This window comes from Temnothorax nylanderi, unplaced genomic scaffold (genome assembly GCF_030848795.1).
Source record: "Temnothorax nylanderi isolate EJ_2023f unplaced genomic scaffold, tnyl_v1.0 TNYL_tig0033_pilon, whole genome shotgun sequence".
Taxonomy (NCBI): Eukaryota; Metazoa; Arthropoda; class Insecta; order Hymenoptera; family Formicidae; genus Temnothorax; species Temnothorax nylanderi.
The window spans coordinates 379405-400587 of NW_027249095.1; the positions used below are offsets into that span (position 1 = coordinate 379405).

Below are 21183 nucleotides of genomic sequence, written 5' to 3' on the forward strand. Positions count from 1 at the left end.
TGGTCAGGGTGAGGTGCATCGGGGTGCGGCGCAGGCGGCGGGGGACGCGAACCGAACGGCACGGCAGTCGACGGTGGTGACGGGTGACGGTCGGCGGGAGTAACGAGTAACTGGAGTCGCAATCGGGACCGATCGAGAATGCTCGCAGCTGGCTGCCGCGGCGAGAGAGCGAAAGGGTGATGGCGAGTAGCGATGGTAGTGGTGCTGGGTGACGGTGGTGACGACCGCCGCGAATTTTTTTTTACCGATGGCTCTGTCCGAGGTGCATAATTTGGCCGCGATTATCGGCAGCAATGCTTTCGCCGTTGGCAAGGTGAGAATACATTCTCTCTCTCTTTCTCTCTCTTTCAACACACATACATATATCTCTGCCTTCGCCGATCCGAAAGATCGAGGCTTTCTCTCGCGGTTTGATGGAAAGAAGTACATACGTGCCAACAGTTTATTCTAACTACACTCGAAATCGTACATTCGCGGAGAGAAAAGGAAGAGGAGTAGGAAAAAAGAACCCATTGTGACGGCGACGGCCCGTACGTCCGACAAGGAGGGCGGGCGGGTGCGATCCGCGTTTGTTTGGAGCCGTTACCGTTAACGGCCAAAAAGGCGAGGGAGAAAACGCCCGCGAGAGTGCAAATGGTGACGATATTGGCCCGCGATCCGTCCTCGCTCGTTACGATCGGCGAGGAGCGCGGATACTCGCGGTGTATTATTGGATCTGCCCCTCGGTGTTGCGTGTGTGTGTGTGTGTGTGTGTGTCTGCCTGCCTGCCTGCGTGCGTGTGCGTGCGTGTTTGTGCGCGCGCTCCCCCGTCCCCGTGTCGCGGCCCCGTTCGCGACAGCGATAGCTCCGACGTCGCGCGTTCGATTCGTTATTAAGATTTTATTTCGTCGGTCGTCGCGAGACGCGGTCGCGTAGCATTCCCGAGCCGCCCTCGTCCTCGCGCCATTCGAAAACAATCGATAGATTCTCTCTCTCTCCGCCGCCGCTGCCGCCGCCGCCGTCGCCGTCGCCGAGCGCGATGCGAGTACCGTGACCGAGTACTATATAGGTAGGGCGAAGGGCAGGGTGAGATCTCTCCCTGCGGGAGTTTACGGTCGCTCGTGTCCTCGGTGTCGCCCGCTGCCGCGCCGCGATAAGTACGTGCCCCAAATCCCGAGATCTCACGTCGTACGTATTGCTTTCCGCAGAATAACGAGACCGAGCGTGGTGTCAATATGCTGGAAGTACCGCGGAAGGTCTACTCTAGGGACGTGCACGGCGTGGAGTACAATCATTGGGGCTACGACTTAACCGGCTGCGGCACAAAGAGAAACGTAAGTAGGGGCGTTTTATTTTTTTCACGAATTTTTCCTCGCGCGGACGACGCGCAGCGCGGGTCGCGTCCAATTTCGTCGCGCGCGTTCAATTGCGACTCTGTTTAGATGAACGTCGAGGACGAGGATAGTCAAGATTTGAACAATCCCATGGTCAACGACTTGGTATCGAAGATTCTCGACGAGGACTCTATTACCATTGACACCTGTCACAACAGTTACAACAGCGGGGGCGCGCATTATCAGACGGACTACGCCAATTCCCGCTCCAACCAGGCCGCGGACAGCTTGGACGCCTACCTGACCGACGTCGATCATCTGGTCGCGCGTTATCCGCTGTCCAGCAAGCTGCACAACATCTACAACAACGCCAAGAGCGAGTACCATCATTCCAACAATCTGTGCAACGACCTGAAAACGCTGAATCTCAGTACGTGCATGCGACAGTCCGTGGAACAGGGTAATGCGTGCGGCAGCGACATCGCGCCGAGCGCGTACTCGTCCGACCCACGGTCGCACGTTGTACACGCGAACGACGCCGGCATGTACACGAGCGGCGGCAACATGCCGTTGTGCAACGATCTGCTGACGACCACGAGCGGGGCGAGTTACGGTAAACAGTCCGGCAACTGGACGGAACCCCTGTTAACCCCCTCGATGGGATGCCGTACCGAACTGACCGGAAACTACTCGCGAATCTCGAACTGCGCCAAACCGGATCTCAATTTTAACGTGACCGCGTTAAGCCTGGCTCTGGACTCCCCGAATCCCGTTCCCATCAGCGAGCTCGAGTATCACAACAGCATGCGGCAGAACGTATCGTCCAACTCGTACGGCAATACCATGGTGAACATGCACGACATGTACGGCGTCACCGGTAACCCTGGTCAGGGTCCTGGCTACAGGCCCAACTCGGCGATGACCGATCTCAGCGTCGATTCCGGCTTCCTGTCGAACTCGCCGTTGCAGCACTTCTCGCCCGCCGACACGGCTCTGCACACCTGTTTCGGGAGCGGGATGCAACGCAACGGCATGGGTGACTTCAAGGACGTTCACGACACCGCCAGATTAAATATGACGAGTATCAGCATACCGAACGAGCAGATACAGTTCTTGCAGTCGCAAGCTCGTAGCTACAAACTGGATCAAGCTGTGGACCAAGATTACAAAAACTTAATCGATTATTATCCCTCCGGTACAAACAACTTTGTCGCGTCCTCGGCGAGCAATTTGGACACGAACGAGAACGTTTGTTTCCCTAGTGACTGTAGAATCGATAATAGCCTGTTAAAGATGATTAATCCGAAATCGAAGTCCATCGAAACCAAGACATACTCACCGATAGGATTTCCGAAGAATCTGAGTTCGCGCAACTTGTACCAGCCTATCGCTAAGTACGGCTGTCACAATTATCAACAGTACACTGCCAACAGTGGCGACACTCTGAAAATACTGCAACAAAATTCTACATTCTATCACAACGATTTGAAGCAGCCTAAGGTCAACGCGTACAAATTTGATGGATTTGACTTGGGCAAAGAGATCGCGTTTCCCTCGGGAAGTCACTTGACCGATCGTATCACGGGATCCACCCTGGACAAGGATGCCTTCAATCATATTCTGAAACAACGACACCATATATCGAAAATGCAGAGCATTCCAGCTGGGATTCCGCCTCCCGATATTATTTTTAACTCGGGAATGATATCGGGCACGAATACCGTGAGATCGGGAGCGTTTCCATCGGTGATGCCAGTTCCCGTTCCGGTACCGGTTCACCCTGTGCCGCGACTCTTCTCTGCACTTTACGGAGGAAACTTGAGTTTTAGAAACGGCGGTGGCGCAGCCAGAAAGACAGGTCCCTCGAGTATATTGCATTTCAATCTTGAACAAACGTACGAGCAATTCAAGCAGTTGGAAAAGGAGCGCAAGAAATGCGAGGCTGGATTGGCCGCGCATTTCCCGGGGAAACGAGTGACCAGCGCGAATAACATACCCATCCCGCGTCTTCAGGGAAATCCATCGAGGGTGGATCGTTTGATAATCGACTACTTGAGGGAACACGCTCGTGTCATTACATTGATAGCAAAGGTGAGTAGACAATATCGCCTGCGAAGATTTTTTTCTTTAAATAAAGGGAATATTTTTAATTTGTTATTTCAATTTTTTGTTACGCAGTGTATTAAATATATACTCAATTTTGTGAAACAGATGGAACGCCTACGTGGGACCACGATGAATCAACGTGTGCACAAGGCCATGGAATATTGGCTGGAAGCTATCAAGTACGTTCAAGAGTGTCGCAAACAAGAGATCGCGAATGCTATCAAACGTCAGAAGGAGAACCCACATTGCATTTTAGCGTATGACGACAATGGTGAGTGTCATAGTTAAGCAAGAGCTCTTATAAATATTTTTAGAAAGAATGTGGTATGAATTAATGATTGATTCGCAAAAGTAAATTGTTTACGGACAATTAATTTAACTCCTGAATAAATCCTCGAGAGTTCTACCGATTATCTTTACCTGCGAAGCAATAAGAAAAGTAAATAGTGAAATAAAAATCTGACAATTTCCCAAGTGCTTACAGATTTAAATTTTAGAGCTAACTTTTGAAAATTTATCGATGGAAATCTTAAAATTCGTAAAGGATCTGCTTTAAACGACAGAACTTCTTTCAAAATTAATTAAAAATTTATAGCTCTTGGGGAAAGGCGGCAATTCTATGATCTTTTTATCTAGTTTTAAAGAAATAAGACAAGAAAGTAAAGCAACAAAGCAATCTTAGCTAATTGGAACATTTATTCGAATACGCGGCAAATATTTGATTACGTGTCTAATATCGAATGTCGCAACTTGTAATATTTATAACACATGCGTGCGTGTGCGTAGATATTCTGACTCTGGCTGGAAGCGTCCACGAATTGACGAAGGCGTCGCGATACGCGCGGACCGGTATGTATAATGCGCTACAGGCTACACTACTTTATGACTTGGACATAGAGAAGAAAGTCGTCGAGGCTTCTAAGGACCCAGTCTTAGATGCGAAAGCCCACAGCGAAAGTCAAACGAAAGACGGAACCAACGATTACACAAGCAATACCTAGCAAACTTGCCCTGAATCCACTTGGTATCGCTCATCTTAAAGTACTAAATCGAGAGTCCAGCAGCTTTTTACTTACGTACAGTATTACGTTTTTGAAAAGCTTTTGCTGGTGTATTACGATTAATTTTACTGTTGAAACAAAATGCCGCCCATTAAATTCAAAACTTTCACTCGCGATACACGAGGTAATACATACGAATGAAACTAATGCGTAATACGGACATTTGGAGACGCGTGCGACTTTTTACATGTTAATAACTCCATAGTTTTCTACCGTAACGTATTTTAATGCTTACGACAGTGTAACCGACTTAGCTTTTCGAGAACACCGATTTAGATACGAGAGTTTCGCTGAACTGCCTATTCTTTATCGGTTTATCTCTGTCGCGTGTCAAACAAAAAAAAAATTATATATATATCGCTTTTTTCCTCGACGCCAAATGGAAATAAACCGAGAGCAGTGTCGATCGTGTTTGAACCGGTGAACGGCCGCTAGCTTCGAAAATCGTTGACGACTGCGTTAACTCGCAGCAAGAACGAGATTGCTCAGATGTATTACATCCTTTAGAATTATGATAGATGAAGCCGTTCTTTGTACAATTACTCGTTTATATACGTATCCTAAGTTAAACGAGATATAGATAGGCAGAGAACGCCGATGTACTCGTTCAAAATGTTCGGCAGTAACTCGTTAGATTAGCTCAATGTGGCCTTCCTTGAATGTGTGACCCATAATGTGGTAGTAGATGTTCCAGGATTTGAATATTTCGCGAAGTGTAAGTGCGATATTTAATCGCATGCAACACGAGCTTATATATATAAATATATATATGTACAGCTTTTATATATATTATTATATATAAAAGCTTTAATATATATATATAGGTATATGTATATTAAAATGTTGTTTATATAGTACTAATGTCAGACTTTTCACTACTAATATCGCTCCGGATGTATCCTCACTTTACGAATACAAAAAAGAAATACATATACGACACGCACATACGCGAAGTAATCATCTACATACATATACATCTACAGGTATACGCACAACGAGATCAAGCTACACCCGCACATAAAACTTTTGCACAGTACATACGTAAATATGTATATGTGCGTATACGTGTGTAAAACATATATGCACATATACATAATATAATTTTATGTCGTTGCTGTGTATTGCTGTTCCTGCTTCACAAATCACTCATTGTTATTTCTGTATCAGACGTAACATCGCCCTGCGAGCGGAGCGACGAACATATCGCGATGAAATCGCGAACGATGCGTCGATCGCGTACTTGTAACAGATGCTAATTAGTACCTAAAGTTTCTATTATCTGGCATTTAATTATATAACGAAAGAGTAACCGAGGTCAATCAACTTTCGCGTGCTTTGATCTCTTTCGGTGATAACCGCGTCGCGTATTACAGTAAACTGCGTGTATCGTCATTCCAAATTGTCTTAAATTCACCTTTTCAGAATATAGATTTAGAACAATTTGGAAATAAGCTTGTCGCGAAACTTCAATTTTTCTTAATCGATTAAACACGATCCAGTACGATTGTTCCGTTTTCGACTACTTCTCTTCTTCGGAACGAACACGAAAATTCGTGCGCTTAGAAGAAGTACACGCGTGTTTCACGAACGTCCGAATATAAAGTCTGGCGTAATACCGTACATCGCGCGTTAATTAAAAAATACAGCATAGATATGTGTTTGACAATCCCTTTTAAACTGCATGCGATGTTATTGCAAACAATGCAAACTTACGCACGCATGCACGCACGCGTACACAGTCACGCGCATACAAACGCGTACACATATCAATATTTTGAAACCAGGATGACCGAGTATTGTGTGGCTGTGAAATGGAAACAAGGCGATGTCGTATGATCCAATTTGTGATCAAGATACGAAAGCTAGAAAGGCTCGATACAAGAAAAACCTAATTTGCAAGATTTATTTGATGTGTAAAATTGCGTTTTTTAAATAAGTTTTGCAAATAATGTACTGTGGAGACTTTGTGACATTCTTGTTCCAAGTTTTTTATTAAATGTTTGATAAATCTGATATAATTTGATATTTGATAAATCTGATATAATTTTGAGCTCGATTAGTCTCAAGGAAATATTATGTGACGTTTTAATTATTAAAAATTGACGTAGAACCATTTTCGACTATCTCTTAACATTTAAATCTAAACTCGACAAATCTGTACCGTTTTTAACATATTTAGTACTAAACTCAGATAAAATGTATTCTCCATGTTGAACCTTCAGGATGATATTGGTCATTCTTGTTTCAAGTAGTGGACACGACGTATTGTATATGTAAACAGTTGTTTTTTGACCAACGGCATTTACATATCTATTATTTTTATTTAGCAGATTGTATTCTTAATTAAAATAACGTCACTCATCATTGACTTCAATATATTCTTTTTTATTGTAGGAAATATCTCGATGTAGAAAAATATCTTTGTTTAGCCAATTTATCTTGTTAGACAATAGAAAGGGATATGAATCAAGTTTGCGCAGGTGTTAACTAATATAATGCAGGAGAGTTTGAATTTGTTTTATATTTAATTTGAATTTTACATCTGAAAGGATCGTATTATGGATATATTCAAATCTTACATCAATTTCTAATATAATTGTATTTTTCTAAAAATGTCTTAAAGTCGCTTAAAAGTATTCTCAGGGTTATAAAGTAATATTAACAGTTTGTGATAATTGTGTACGTAAAGTGAACTTCCAAAAATGATGAATTCCAACATGATAATTTAAACGTGTTTGTGACACGTGATATAACAAGTCCGTAGTTATCTAAAATTTAATTATTCGATATTATATTATTAATAATCAGTCAAAGATATATTTCCACATCTTTTGCATTGATGTGATAATTATTTTGTATTAGAAAATTCGAATATCGAATTCTGGAAAGTTTGTGAAACGTGATCTTAGCTAGTTAGCTAATATGTAAATGAGAGAAAATGCCGTTCGTTAAAGACCACTCCGCGTATTGTATGCGTACGTATGTGTATGTGTGCTCGTTGCAGCAAAGTGCAGCATAAGTGCGCCGCGTCCGTATATGTAAATAAAAAAGCGATGTCGTAAACAATATAGCCGAAAATATGGCAGGAACTGACCAATGTTCGAGGCGCGAGACTGTTAAACTATGATTACCATATATATATATATGTATATCATGAAAAACGACATACATGCATACATAGACCAAACATTTGTATAAGTTTTCACTACGGCAGTGGGTGAATCCGCAAATTGATAATTGATACCGGAAGAGAGTGATAGTAAATTTCTCTAAATACCTTCCTTAAGATTGACTTAAAAAGGCACTAATTATTTAGAGAAACTAATCACGTCCTAAACTATCAATTTCTTAGAGACGAAATGCTTGTCTTATGTATATATGTCGTCGTGTAAAACTTAAAAAATGATGCTTTTGCGATGACGCACTTCTCGAGCACTCGTGATAACGATCGTATCGTTATTTCGATAACGTTGTATCGAAAACTCATATCTCTCGTCGTAGAAGAATCGCGAATCTCGTCCGCCATTAAATATCGTGAAAGTATTTCTCTAAGCGGCTTTGTAAGATTAATGTTAAATTGATGGTAGCGTGGTAAATTACGATCGATACGTACTCGGGGCTATCAACGCATAGTTGAGCCGTAGTTATTTTTCTAGTTAGTTTTTCTGTCCTACTTAAAGAGACTCGTCGTCGTGAGACCGCTACTTGCGATATGTATAATATGTTACCTGCGACTTGCGTTTATAGATTAGCGGTTATTGATTTGACGCGGCCACTTTGCCATGTCCTAAAGTGGCATGAGCTTTTGTAGACAATCAGTATTTATACGTTGATAATTAAGATATGTTGATTAATATCTAAAGTTTTAATGAGTTTGTTACATCCTTTTTTTTTTTTATTGAGTCAAGTCCGGTTCAGTTCGTTTTTTACATACACGTTATGTAAATTTTATAGTTGACTTGTAGTAGTTATTTGATGTTTTACTCGTTCAATTGTTCCTATATAGAAAGGATATAGAAAAAATTCTATGTATTGAACTAGTAGACTTGGCTAGTCGAGCGTACGTAGTATCGAGGTCCTCTTCGACTTACACTGTCTACACGTCGTATACTTTTGTTCTTCCTAATAGCTAGGTACTGCTTTCGAACTCGCCTAAGCGGCTTGTAAGTCTCGGATGGAGTAAAGCTGAAATCGTAGGGCCTCGTGCTATGCTCATTACCAATTTACTATTATGTGTTTCAGCGCGTAGCGTTATTTATTATATAAATTTATTATTCGTTCGCTTAATATACAATTTCAGATACTCTTTTTGCATTGACACTACGATATCGTACCTCGAATTTAGATAATAGATAGAGACCAGCGTGCAGATATTCGAAGGAGCTTTCGTTCTGTCGATTGATAACGGGGGATAAGTAAGACCATGGTTCAAGACGATGGTCTTCACGTATAGTACCACGTATTGTGTGTATCATAATTTACGTGTATTCGGCGTAGAGAAAATGTGTAGGTAGGTAATATTGCGAGCAACAATGCGAAGCGAAAATCGAAGTGTAATGTTATCAAAATGTACAGGGTTCCCATTTCAACTGTATTATCTTTTGTAGGCCGATATATAATTTAGAGAAGCCGAACTTTTCGGAAAAAATACGAAGAGAAATCGTCTCTCACTTTCTATATGTCAACGCTATTTTTCCCGTTTAACGCAACGATCTTCATTGAGTAAGTCTTGTGTATTATATTCCTAATTTATATGAATTTTCGCCTCACAGTGGAGAATGGTTACATTGTTTAAAAATCGTCCTTTTTATAATAATAATTATAACACTGCTATTTATTATTCGCATTTTGTTAATTTTTCTGCCTCTAACTTTTTTTCCGAATTTGGAACATGCTTTATTTTAATGTGCGATTAATAAGTTTAAGAATACCGACTTCAAACTGGCCGGAAGATAATATAGTAAAAACGGGACGTACCGTATAAACGATACACACACGATATAAACACATGTGTTGATACGTTATAGATTTATATGTATGCGTGTTAGGAATCGTTCTCGCGCTTTTCACACAATGAAGGGAAGAAAGTGCATTGACTTGTACATCGCGACTTCGCGATCGCCGAGCGAGAATATTTATATATAATATATAAGGAAATATATCGAGAGCTTCTTAGATAAAGCTAGGGAACAATGTACGGCTCTATCTCTCCTACTTTCGCTCTCGTACTCTCCGCAGCCTCTGCGCGAAGAGGCGGAATTGAGGTCCTAATATTGAAGCTCGTAGATATTCAAGCTCCGCCGTCGATCGGTATAATATCCGTACTTGTTTTTCTCCCCCGACCGTGTTGGAAATCGCGTTGCGAGTAGCGTGGAGCAAAGTAGACGGAACGTAGCACAATTTGGATAGATCGTTTGTTAGACGCGTTTATCGGCCCTAGAAACTCAAATTAGCGCGAATAAGCTCAGGTCATGAGAAGCTTCCTGATGTTAGACACTTAACTACGAGATTCGACGGCACGTTCGCCCCCCCCCCCTCTTCTGCCACGAGATGACTCTTCCCGTCGCGTTGTTCGTTGTTTTCTGTTTTATGTCGTTGTACATACTTAATAGCTAATGTAAAAGTGTCGGGGATTGGGAAACCGAGTCACGATCTAGCCGAGCTCGAAGTTCGATACCGTTCTCGACGTTCCTTACGTTCGCTTGCGAATAAATGTGACGCGACGAGAGGATCTTCGTCTCTTCTTTTTGTTTTCCTCTCGCGCACAATATCGAAAATCGAGATCGGCCGAGATCACCGGCTGGTTTCCCGGTGGCCCAGCAAAAAATTGACCAGGGTCGGTAATTAAGCAACCAGGAATTTCTACGTGAAAAGCGCAAAAATTTAAAGGCGTTCAGTTCGGCCGTCGAGGAACGGTGCTGTCTTGCCCAGCCGGTTTACTCGTAACACACATCGCCGCTTATTTTACACGACATACCGCATAGAATCATATAGATAAGCAATAGGTACGTCTGCGCGAAGAGAGAACAGAAGAGGAAGAAGAGGCGCAAGGCTCTCACAGTAGATATCGTTAGCCGTTCGTCTTAGAGACGCATACGCGACTCGTAAGCCGTTTATATGTTTAGAACTCGCGCTCGTATCTCGCGAAATGATGCCACTTCTAATTATAGCGCATTAGGCTCACTGAAAATCCTCGATTAAACTCGTCGACGAGAGCGTGCGCAATGCGGGTCACGTGGACGTCGCCGTAAGGTATAATGCTCGGCAGAACGGTCGATGGACTTTGTGTTGAACGGATAACAGATCCGTACTTATGTAAGTCGAGAGATAACGATGATTGAAACGCACATTGAAACGTTAATTATATAATATTACATTATCAATGTTATGTAGTATGCTAGTTAGCAATAACTTTTTGCATACATTTAACATTTTAATAACTTACAGTCACGCTTTTGTTTTATATAACGGGAATAAATTAGTAGAAGTTACCTATAAATAGGAAGTTTCGACCGTTCTTGCATCGATTGTGCAATCAGATGACTCCGATGGGTTTGACTGTGCGGATACAATTTAATGTTTGACAGAATCGAAGAGCTTATTTTTCCAAGCTCTCTTAAATCCGAGAGATGACAGGATTTCCAAAAGAATCTCCCGAATAACTGCGAACTTTTCGCGTCAGATAATTTTAACTTGACTCGATGCGTGTAAGTCGAGCGTCTCAAAAAAACAAAATCATCTTGGTTTTAAGACTTGGAGACGAGTTCTTCGATTCGCCTAAGGGTATAACTTACAAGCTGCTACTTGTCTAAATACACATGAATGTAATCTACAGATATTCGCGTCCGTTAGACTTTAAGAGTGAAAACTTGTCGATTAGAGTTCCTAACGATGTGTTAGATAGTCGCGAGCCCAGTTTTTTCAATCGCGACGACGTCGCATCAACGAATTAAGCCGAGCGATCGCAGCATCTTAGCTTCACGGTCCTGTGTCTCATTATAATCTAGAGTCGATTAAGAAAGGCCGAGAGAGTCAAACCCATCGAGGCGATCTGACTTTCTCACGGCGCGTCTCGCGGGAAACGCGGCGCGAACAAAGGCGAACGATCGATCCTCCCCCCCGCTCGTGGAACTAAAATTTAACTCAAGACAATCACTCCGCTTCGAGGCGTCGTGTGCGTTCAGGGTAACGGAGAAGAAACGAAGTAAAAAAAAAAAGGGAAAAAAAGCGGGGTGAGAACGGGGCGATCGGGCCTACGTCGCGCGTCGACGAGATCGAGCGGAGGTGCTCGGTTTGCGGACCATTAAAACAAAGGATACTGTACAACGATTACGCTACAATAATATTTAATGTACCTCTAGGAAACCGGGACTCGCGATGGGTCTCGCGATACCGCGGGCCGATATCTCGATATCGCGCTCGTTTTTTTTTTCGCGAAGCTGATCGTTTTAAGGATTTTACGCTCCAGAGTTTGGAGAAACGCGCACAGTCGAGATCCCTCGCGCGCGTCCCGGGATAATAGTAATCGTTTTCCCGTGTATTTTATTAGGAGCTCCGGGGCGCATTTCGTACGAATTTATCGGGATGATTTACCTAATCCATTTCCTTTTCCCCTCGAATACGTAAACCTTAGCCTTCGATCCGAAGAGGTTCTCGGGAGCGTTATCGCGTGCGAATACCCAAGCGAATAGATACGCACGTGTGGCGCAAAACCTCCGGCAGGCGAAAAAACCACGTTATATATTTCGACGAGGGAACGTAGGAACGCGGAGAACCCCCCTTCGAAACGGCTCTTCAATCTCTAAATCGACGCTCGAAATCTCGGTCGTCCTCACGCATTTCGTTTCCTCGCGTTCGCACGTAGGCAAGGGCGATTTAGGGTGGTTTAGGGTGGTTTAGCGACCAGAAAGTAACCGGCTAGGTCTACCGATAGTTAGTCTCATCGTCGTCGTTATCCGCATTGGCTTTCTCGTGTTTCTCGCGCGAGCACGAGCGTGTTGCCGCGATTGTTATTTTTATATTTAACCGTAAGATTTTTTACCAGCGAACGGTCGTACCCTCGCGACCGCGATGAACGGGAAATTTAAAGGGAAAAGGGGAAAAAAGAGAGAAAGGCAGAGGCCGTGGAAATTGGCCGAGAGTTGCGAACGACACGACGATCGAGGAGATACCCAGACAACACAATGTCCAAAATCGGGACATGTAAGACGTATTATGTCCATTTTTACCAACGCCGATTAACTTTAATCTCGGTTTAACTTACTTTTTATCTTTTTCTAATTCTAGGAATTAGAAAAAGGTGAAAAGTAAATTAAACCGAGATTAAAGTTAATCCGCATTGGTAGAAATCTTTAATCTCGGTTTAACTTACTTTTTATCCTTTTCTAATTTTAGGAATTAGAAAAAGATAAAAAGTAAATTAAACCGAGATTAAAGTTAATCCGCATTGGTAGAAATGGACATTAAAGACGTCTTGTGTCCCGATTTTGTGGTTTTTGCGTTGTCCGATCTCCTCGCGATCTCTCCACGCCTCTGTTTTCAGACCCGCCGTTGATTTCCGCATCCTCGTCACGGCATGCCTTAAGTGTGTCAACGTTAATCGTATCGACTACGTAATAGCGTCTTCGTGTTGTCGTCGTCGTCGTTGTTGTCGCCATGGCTGTTCACTCCTATTCTTCGCGCGACTCGTTCTTCTTAATCACGGCGATTCTCCAGCGACGGTCCCACCATCTTATCCCTGCGACTCCGACACATATCGTAGAAGAAAACGATCGCGGAAACACGCGCGCGCAAACGCTCCTCTCTCGAAGCTTATACACGTTTAACCAACGTCTGCACGTTCTCCCTCGAAGACGTCGTCCACGTCCAGAGATCCGGGGTCTCGTCCGATCGCTGAATATCTTCCCTCCCCCCCCCCCCTCGAGATTCCACGTCTCCCTGCCCCGTTGTGGAAGCGAATCTTCTCTCTAAAACGAAAATATTTTCGTAACGCTTTATCAGCCACCCCGTTTTCCGCGCGCGCGTTACACGGTGAGAAGCGTAAACGTTTTTTTTTTTTTTAATACGATCGGCCCCCGACTACCAAGAGCGAATTCTCGAGGTTCTCTCCGCGAAATGCTTCTAGGCTGTGACTCGTAACCCGAGAAATCCAATCGCGCGTTATTATCGAAACAAATGACAATCCTTCCTCGAGCGAAAGTCGAAAACGAGAGGGAAAGGTGCGCGAAAAAGGGTGAAAAAAAAAAGAGAAGAAACGACGGAAGGGAAGACACGCGTCAGAGGATGGAGAACGCTTCGGATCACGCTTCCTCCTCGTCCCGTTCGCGGTACTTTAACGCAATATATCGTCGATATGTAAACGATATTTCTATCTCCGTTTTCGCCTCGCTGTCAGCGGACACTTGAGCAAGCAAACTTAATAATTAAAAAAAAATGGGAAAATAAAACGTACACATTACGGTCTCGGGATAGGTGCGTAGGACGCGAGGAAGCCGAGACTGGAGAAACCGACGGACCCTTTTCTTTCTTATGCCGCGAATCTTTCGGCACGTGCTCGCGCAGGGTCGTGCCGACCGTACCGGAGGGACGGCGTAATAATATTAATAATAATACGCGAATGATATATCTTTAAATGGGCTGTGGTAGAAACAAAAAAAAAAGACCTTTATATATACTTTACATATATATACTGGACCGGATCCTCTCGTTTTAACTGAAAGAAAGAAAGAAAGAAAAAAAGCGGCATCTCATTCAAAAGGCGCATCTGTCTTTCGAAGCGTGTTGAAAGTCACTGTCCTTACCGTTTTGTCACACAACGATTACCTTGCACAAAGCGTACCTAATTATATACATTATATGCGCGTGTATGTATATGCACGTATAATTATACATGTAATATAACGCATATGACATGTATAATTGTACGCACGTTGGTGCAATACGTACATGCATATATCGATAGTAGGATCCGCCGTAATGATTGTCAATAATATATCGTACCTATCGTATTCGTCTCGATACGCGGGCAGATTATATAATATAAATTATATTAAGCTATATAGGCTGTAAAAATCCGAGCGGGTCCTCGTCGCTCGGATCGGAGCGGATCCGTTCTCCTCCGAGCGTGTGCAACGTGATGCTGTCGCTTCGAGGGTCTCGGGAAGAAGATTCCCCGACGGATTGACGGGTTTCTCCTTTTCTCCCCCCTGCCTCCCCGCGATCTCCCTCGATTCGCCTTATTTAATAATCCCGTCCAAACGGGGATATGTCTGATCGTGATGGAAAAATTGATGATGGAATCAACTCGGTTGTACTACGAGGGGTAGCCCCCCTCCCCCTCGATCCCCTGATATGATTTTTATTTAACGCGGATTTTAACGGATGGAAAGCAGTTACATCAAATTAGATTAGACCGAGCGGATTCATCTTCCGCGAGCGACGTCGAAGCGGCACGGCAGATCATCACACGCGTATAGACGTTCGTATCAGTCGCGTAGAGCGTAGTTCGCTAGCTGAAAGAAAAAAAGAGGGAAAAAAAAAAGAAATATACGAAGGAGAAACGGTGTTTTAGACTCTTGCTCAAACGATCGTTTCGTTTTCACTTCTGTGCCGGGGGGACGTAGCGCGCGCGGGGGGGGCCGCCCCCCCACGCGCGCGACGTCCCCCGCGGTCGTCCGAGGGTAGCGACGGAGAAGAAACGTGGACCATTCTGTGCGCTCGATCGCGACGCGCGCACGTACACGAGGGTAGTCGCGAGAGACGTTCCCCTTTCTACTCTTACTTAATCCGCGAGCCTCCCCGCGCGGACTCTGAGATTCGAACGAACGCGTTTGGAAGATGAGGTACTTGTGAAAGCGAGATTTGAAATGAAATTCCTTTTTCACGCCGATATGAAAAAAAAGAAATCGATCGCTTTAATCCTGCCACACGATTGAAACGCTTAAATTCGCGTCCGGGTTGATCTGTCGCGTTCTATCGTCGCCGGAAGTCCCTCCCTTTGTTCGTCTTTCATCTTCGCGACGTTTCCTCGGGATGCACAGTTGAGGGACCTCCTACGCGCGATAAGGCGACGAGATAAGGGAAAGTTTGTTTCGTATTTTTTTTTTTTTACGAGCCCCAGCGCGTATTCTTATAATATATTTATGTCAATTTCTGCGAATGTAGATTAACTTCAATCTCGGTTTAATTTACTTTTTATCTTTTTCTAATTGTTAAAATTGGAAAAAGACAAAAAGTGGGTTAAATCGAGATTAAAGTTAATCTGCGTCGATAGAAATACACATTAATGTCGCGCGATGATGTTTAATTGTTCCACGGATGTTTCACTGTCGAGGATTTTATGCATGCATGCATGCGCGCGCGATTGTGTGTGTGTACGTGTGTATGTGTGTGAGAGAGTATCTCGTTTGTGTTCCCACGTTGATATTCGATGTGTCTCGCGGTAATATCGTCTGAAGTGTGAAAATTTCGTGTATGGTGTCCCGCGCCAGTGTTCCCGGGGCGACCTCGGCTAAACTCCAATTAACTTAATCGGCGATCATTGACCAGCGATTAATCGCTCATTGGCTGGTACCTTTCATGCCCATTTCTACCAATGTAGATTAAGAGCCTCAGCAGAATGACTGACTTATTATAATTTTAAGACAATGTTTTGTACTTTAAGTCTTTGTCTTCAGTAACGAATATAGTCTTGTCTCTCAGGTCTTAAAGTCGTTGACACTTCGTGCACACATTTAAGACTTGAGACACAAGACAGTATTGTACTAAGGACAAAAACTTCAAGTATAAAACATTGTCTTGAAATTATAAGTCAGCCATTCTGCTCAGGTCCTAACTTTAATGTCGGTTTAACTTACTTTTTACCCTTTTCTAATTCTTAAAACTAAAAAAAGATAAAAAGTAAATTAAAACCGAGATCAAAGTTAATCTGCACTGATAGAAATGGATATTAATCGGCCTCCGATCTCCTCACATGTAGAACACAACGAGGAATTAATGAGCCCTTCCACATTAAAAAAAAAACAAACGGTACTACTTGATAAATTAATCGCTGATCGAGTTAATCGGACTTCCGCAGTGGTCGTCCCAAAAGGTTGATCCAAATGAAACGATCCTCGAATTGGAAGGATCGGTGGGTGGCCAAGCGCGATTTGTGCGAGGCGCGAAGTTGAGCGTACAAAACCACGTTTTTGTTAAGATCGTAGTCGTAAGTATGTAAACCTGAGCTTAATGTACTATCTCTCTCTCTCTCTCTCTCTTTCTCTCATAATGGAACTGTTTGTACTTTACTAGTTTATTAAACGCCCGTTTAGACTTACATTGTAGAAGAGAGTTGAGAGAAAAAAAGGCATGTTCAATGCGCGTCCCTCTTCGGAGTCAGTTACTTTTTCTGTTTTTTTTTCCTCGCTCTAGTATATGAATATCTATATATGAATATAAATATATAAATATGTATTACGCGTACGTGAATGTCAAGTAGGAGACGCGTATCCACGTGCTTTCGCTTTGAGAGACATTTTAGTAATTTCCCGATAGATATCGTTTTTAAGGCGTTGCGAGCGTGATGGCTGTTCGAGCAAAATCTAGAAATCGGCAAAGATGGTCATTCTCCTTCCCGTTCTTTCCTTTCGTTTTTAAATCTCCTCTTTATGTTCCGAACACTACGACGATTAGAAAAAGAATGTGTTTTACTCAAAGTGTCCTTCCTACGTAAATTTACTTGTTCGTTCTTATAAGCTAAATAAATGGTATCTCTTTCATGTTCACATGTTCACGTATACGCCTATTTATTATCAACGAAACCCTCCTCTAATTCGTATTGGTCTCTTTTTTTCTCGAATAAAAGCTAATTATTTTTTAAGTGAGACATTAAAAAAAAAGTAAATAAAAGTTGCTTGGTTTCAAAAAGGATATCTTGTCGCTCGAATCGAATAATTTTTAAATACACAAGTTTATACAATTTCAAAATCACTCTTATTTTTTAAATATATAATATTAACAATAGTTTACGAGACATTTCTTTTTTTTTATTTGGACATATACACTGGTTCACATAGAATCTTTACGATCACATTGCCAAAAGCCGGTATTTATATGATACCTTCTCGAGAACTAGTTTTACTACCACTAAATGCGTTATAAAATAAACAAAAATATATTTCGTGATTTATTTAAAATTTATATAAAATGTACAATTGCCATGAATGTAAAGAAATACGGGATTGGCAGTAAAGGCTTGAGTATAATTACTGAAAAGGCTAGCGAAATCGTGTGCATCCATACATTACAGACGTTATATATACATAAACGTCTATATAATTCACTAAAGGCCTAAAGGAGTGCTTTCTGGATAATTTCTTATATCTCACAAATCATTTAGCTATATAATAAATCACTCCCAGAATATATATATCGATGAATTTTGAGTACCAGGTTTTGTCCTAACTGACAATTATTAGCTTTTACATTGAAGGGAGTCTTTGAAATTACGGCTATTAATAAGACGATTCTATTATATCGATCTACACCTATAGATTAAAATAAAAAACATATATAAAAGGCGGATTGTCAATTATATTATTATTATTATATCCGATGATTTTTATTTCTTTAATACAAGCTATCATGATATACAGAAGTATCGCAATTTTCCTCAGGTTAATTCAAAAGCGATTCAATGAAATTGTTGAGAGATATCAATGATTACCAATTATCTTTCCAATCTTTGACTTTATATATCTCTATGCAGTTATATTTAAAACAAAGTCGATTAAAATAAAACCCATTTAAATTTGTAACTAAATAATATAACTATCATTTATTTCCTTTCGTGAAATTTAATTTGCTATAAATCTCTTATTTTTAATCAACATTTTTGTTGAGAACAAGGTAACAACTCAATTGAAAAATTTACAATGAAAAGAACAATCCTGGAGCTCTGTATATCATGATAATGGAGATGTGTTGCGTTCGCGAAGACGCCCATTTAACAGGCATTAGAACATTTATGACGTTTAATGTACATTATATGTAATACGTTGTCAGCGATGGAATTATAAAACAACGGATTCTCACACGCGTGTGTTTAATTATCGAGCAACAACCGATCAATTAGCTGCCTACGATATTAGATATGTAAGTTCGCGGCACAGCGTACCTCCACGCTCGTAAATCGGTTCTGCGGCAGTTAATTGTCTGCAAAGTTGAGTTGAGGGTGCTGTGAGCTCTGCACTGTTCTACAGTAGGCGTTAAATATGCCTCGTAACATAAAGTTCGGAGCGTTTTTAGGACATACGCGAGATAATGTCACCGTTAATAACGCATTCGCCTTGACAACACGTAATGAGAATACAACGCTGTCGATCGGGTCGCAGCACCGTCCGTCACTAGCTTTGCTAACGTTAATACAAGAAATTAAGTAAATATCGCGTTCCTTCACACATGAAGTTTTTACATTATCGAAACATCGTCGTGACTGAACATCGTTAATTTCGGCACTTCGAAAATGCTTATTTTAAAAAATGCGTTTATACTCGCGCTTACGAGATAGATCGCACTATCTCCGTCCTCGTCAAATCTTATTATGCTACAACGTGGCCAAGATTGGCAGATTATACACTTAACAATTACGTATATATATTTATACCATATATTAACATTAACTATGGCAGTCTGTCGAAATACGCGTATTTATATAGCTAACAGGCGTCTGGATTGTAAAGCGTCCAAGCAAAGTGGGCACTTTGACATTCACATCTAATGACGCGAGTGTCGCAATCGTTAGAGAAAGGCGATTTATTGTACTGACCAATCTTGTTGGTTGTTTAATGTAAAAAAGGACTAATCGGCACCGCGTTAACGTCGACACATCGTTCCTAAGTTGGTGCGGCGCGATAAAATACGAATAAAGTTTCCTTAGACTTTACCACTACTTCATAGTATAAATATTATTGGCTTTTGTACAAATTTCGTGGATTTGGTTGAGTAACGTAATACGATTGCGCGTAACGGCTACGATTATAAAAAAAACGGATTTCATGCTTGATCTTCATCGGGATTGCGGAACGTCACTGAGAATAAGTTTCACAAACTTAATTCATTTTGACCAATTTGAAGCCATTCCCCTTAAGGAAAACGTCTTCTCGTAAAAAAAGAAAATCGTTGTACCTCAGTTAATCTCTTCAAATGCATTGTCAAAAGATATATTTGCCAAGCGACAAGAAATGAGTCGCAAAGGCAATCTTCATTAAGGAAGAAATAGCTTCAATATGTTCTGAATACTTGTAGAGACAGTTTGGAAAATTATTTCGTAACATCCTACATTTCTTTTCTAGACGTGAGACGAAATTATGTCGTGCGTTAATCACTAATAACGCAGTGTACCTAATATATACCGTTTTCAAACTACTTTACACGCGTACACCGTGAACCTTACTAGTGGATTTATTCACCTTGCACACGTCTATGCTATTAATTTTACTGCGATACCTTCGAGATAAAACGGACAATATTCTCCTATATGCGCGCGATGCAAGTAAAAAAAGGAAAAATAATATCCTACAGCTTGTTTAACAAGTTTTACGAGCTTTTTTTTTTCTACAGCTCATTGCAAGCAAAAAACATCGTATAAGATATCGAACTTGCGTAAAAACCATAAAGTCGAGTATTCTGTTCCTTTCTATCTGAAAGCTACAAATTGCTGTTAATTGTTGTGGTACCAAGATGTTAATCAAGATACTCATCTCAGTTATACTTATATGTATATTCTATATTGATACTTTATTGTTAAAAGTAAAAATAAGGTATCAATTCTCCTTAATGTCTCTTCACTTTTTAAAATCGATGGGGCATTGTAGAAAACGGCAGTGGCATCACGATATAAAAGCAAACTGTAGGATCGTAAGATCATCGAAAGAGAGCATAATATTAATCGCGAAGTGTTCACAGAATACGATACCATTATCAATTACTTTAAGTTTGTATATAAAATGCATATTACGATTACTATTCGTTTCGATAGCGTTACGACTGCTGGAGATTCGATTTGCGGCGGGAAAACGGTTCTAGTTACGAAAATATTCATTTTAGGTAATGTTTGTTTTCTTTTCTCTCTTTCTTGTTGCAAACTTTCTAGTTTTGCATTCATAGAGACACGTTTCCCACAAACACATAATCGTAATTTGTGATTTTAGTATAATCGCACATGCGTGACGGCAGTGATAGATTGTATATTGTGTCATGTGCATTCCGGTATATCGGTCGCCGTTCCAATGAGTTTCGGTATCGCTATCTCCAATATACGTATATTGGAACAAATATATATACTTTCTTTCCGGGAGCTACTAAGAAACTAATCGAATTTAAAGCAAATCGGTGGTTATGATGCCGCGACTTATGGCCGCGGGATCATAGGACAGATAGATGAAATACTAAAAGTTGATGGCTGTGACTAGGGAGGTAATACGTCCAGCTTTAGGCCCGTCCTCGGCTTGCAGAAACCGCAATAACCGCCGCATTTACCGATGATTCGTTGATTATTCTATAAATAATATTCATAATAAAAAAATGTATTAGAATATATTCTCAAAAATTATAGTATAGATATAGAAGTAGGAAGAAAATCCTTTGCATTTTTTATTAAAATTTGTCGCTTTTCTAATAAGTATTTAAATGAAATTATTAGAATCAGTCCTTTAAGAAAAAGA

At 41.5% G+C, this 21183-nt stretch overlaps 2 protein-coding genes across 6 annotated transcripts in view; one reads left to right on the forward strand and one right to left on the reverse strand.

Moving 5' to 3' along the window:
• Positions 1-59: 59 nt before the first annotated feature.
• Positions 60-17244, forward strand: LOC139770801 (uncharacterized). 2 transcript variants are annotated; one of them, XM_071703011.1, is made up of 5 exons: positions 60-313; positions 1188-1313; positions 1422-3404; positions 3525-3690; positions 4206-17244. In XM_071703011.1, the coding sequence occupies exons 1-5, from the start codon at positions 248-250 to the stop codon at positions 4418-4420; spliced, it is 2556 nt and encodes an 851-aa protein (XP_071559112.1). In that variant the 5' UTR covers positions 60-247; the 3' UTR covers positions 4421-17244. The 2 variants fall into 2 exon arrangements, with proteins under 2 accessions (XP_071559112.1, XP_071559113.1); XM_071703012.1 differs by lacking the exon at positions 60-313 and adding an exon at positions 340-1048.
• Positions 17245-17483: 239 nt separating this feature from the next.
• The window catches only part of LOC139770800 (A disintegrin and metalloproteinase with thrombospondin motifs 9), a 37217-nt gene continuing 33517 nt past the window's right edge, over positions 17484-21183 (reverse strand). For all 4 annotated transcript variants that reach the window (XM_071703010.1, XM_071703007.1, XM_071703008.1 and 1 more), the window contains one exon: positions 17484-21017. In XM_071703010.1, coding sequence (XP_071559111.1) covers positions 20928-21017 — 90 coding nt within the window. In that variant the 3' untranslated portion in view covers positions 17484-20927. The remainder of the gene's footprint in view (positions 21018-21183) is intronic.

Excerpts from the sequence above, each read along its gene's own strand:
- LOC139770801 (XM_071703011.1), top strand. The coding sequence starts at position 248 with ATGGCTCTGTCCGAGGTGCATAATTTGGCCGCGATTATCGGCAGCAAT. Across the intron at positions 3,405-3,524 it reads TCATTACATTGATAGCAAAG|ATGGAACGCCTACGTGGGAC; the intron begins GTGAGTAGACAA and ends TTTGTGAAACAG. Across the intron at positions 3,691-4,205 it reads TTTAGCGTATGACGACAATG|ATATTCTGACTCTGGCTGGA; the intron begins GTGAGTGTCATA and ends GCGTGTGCGTAG.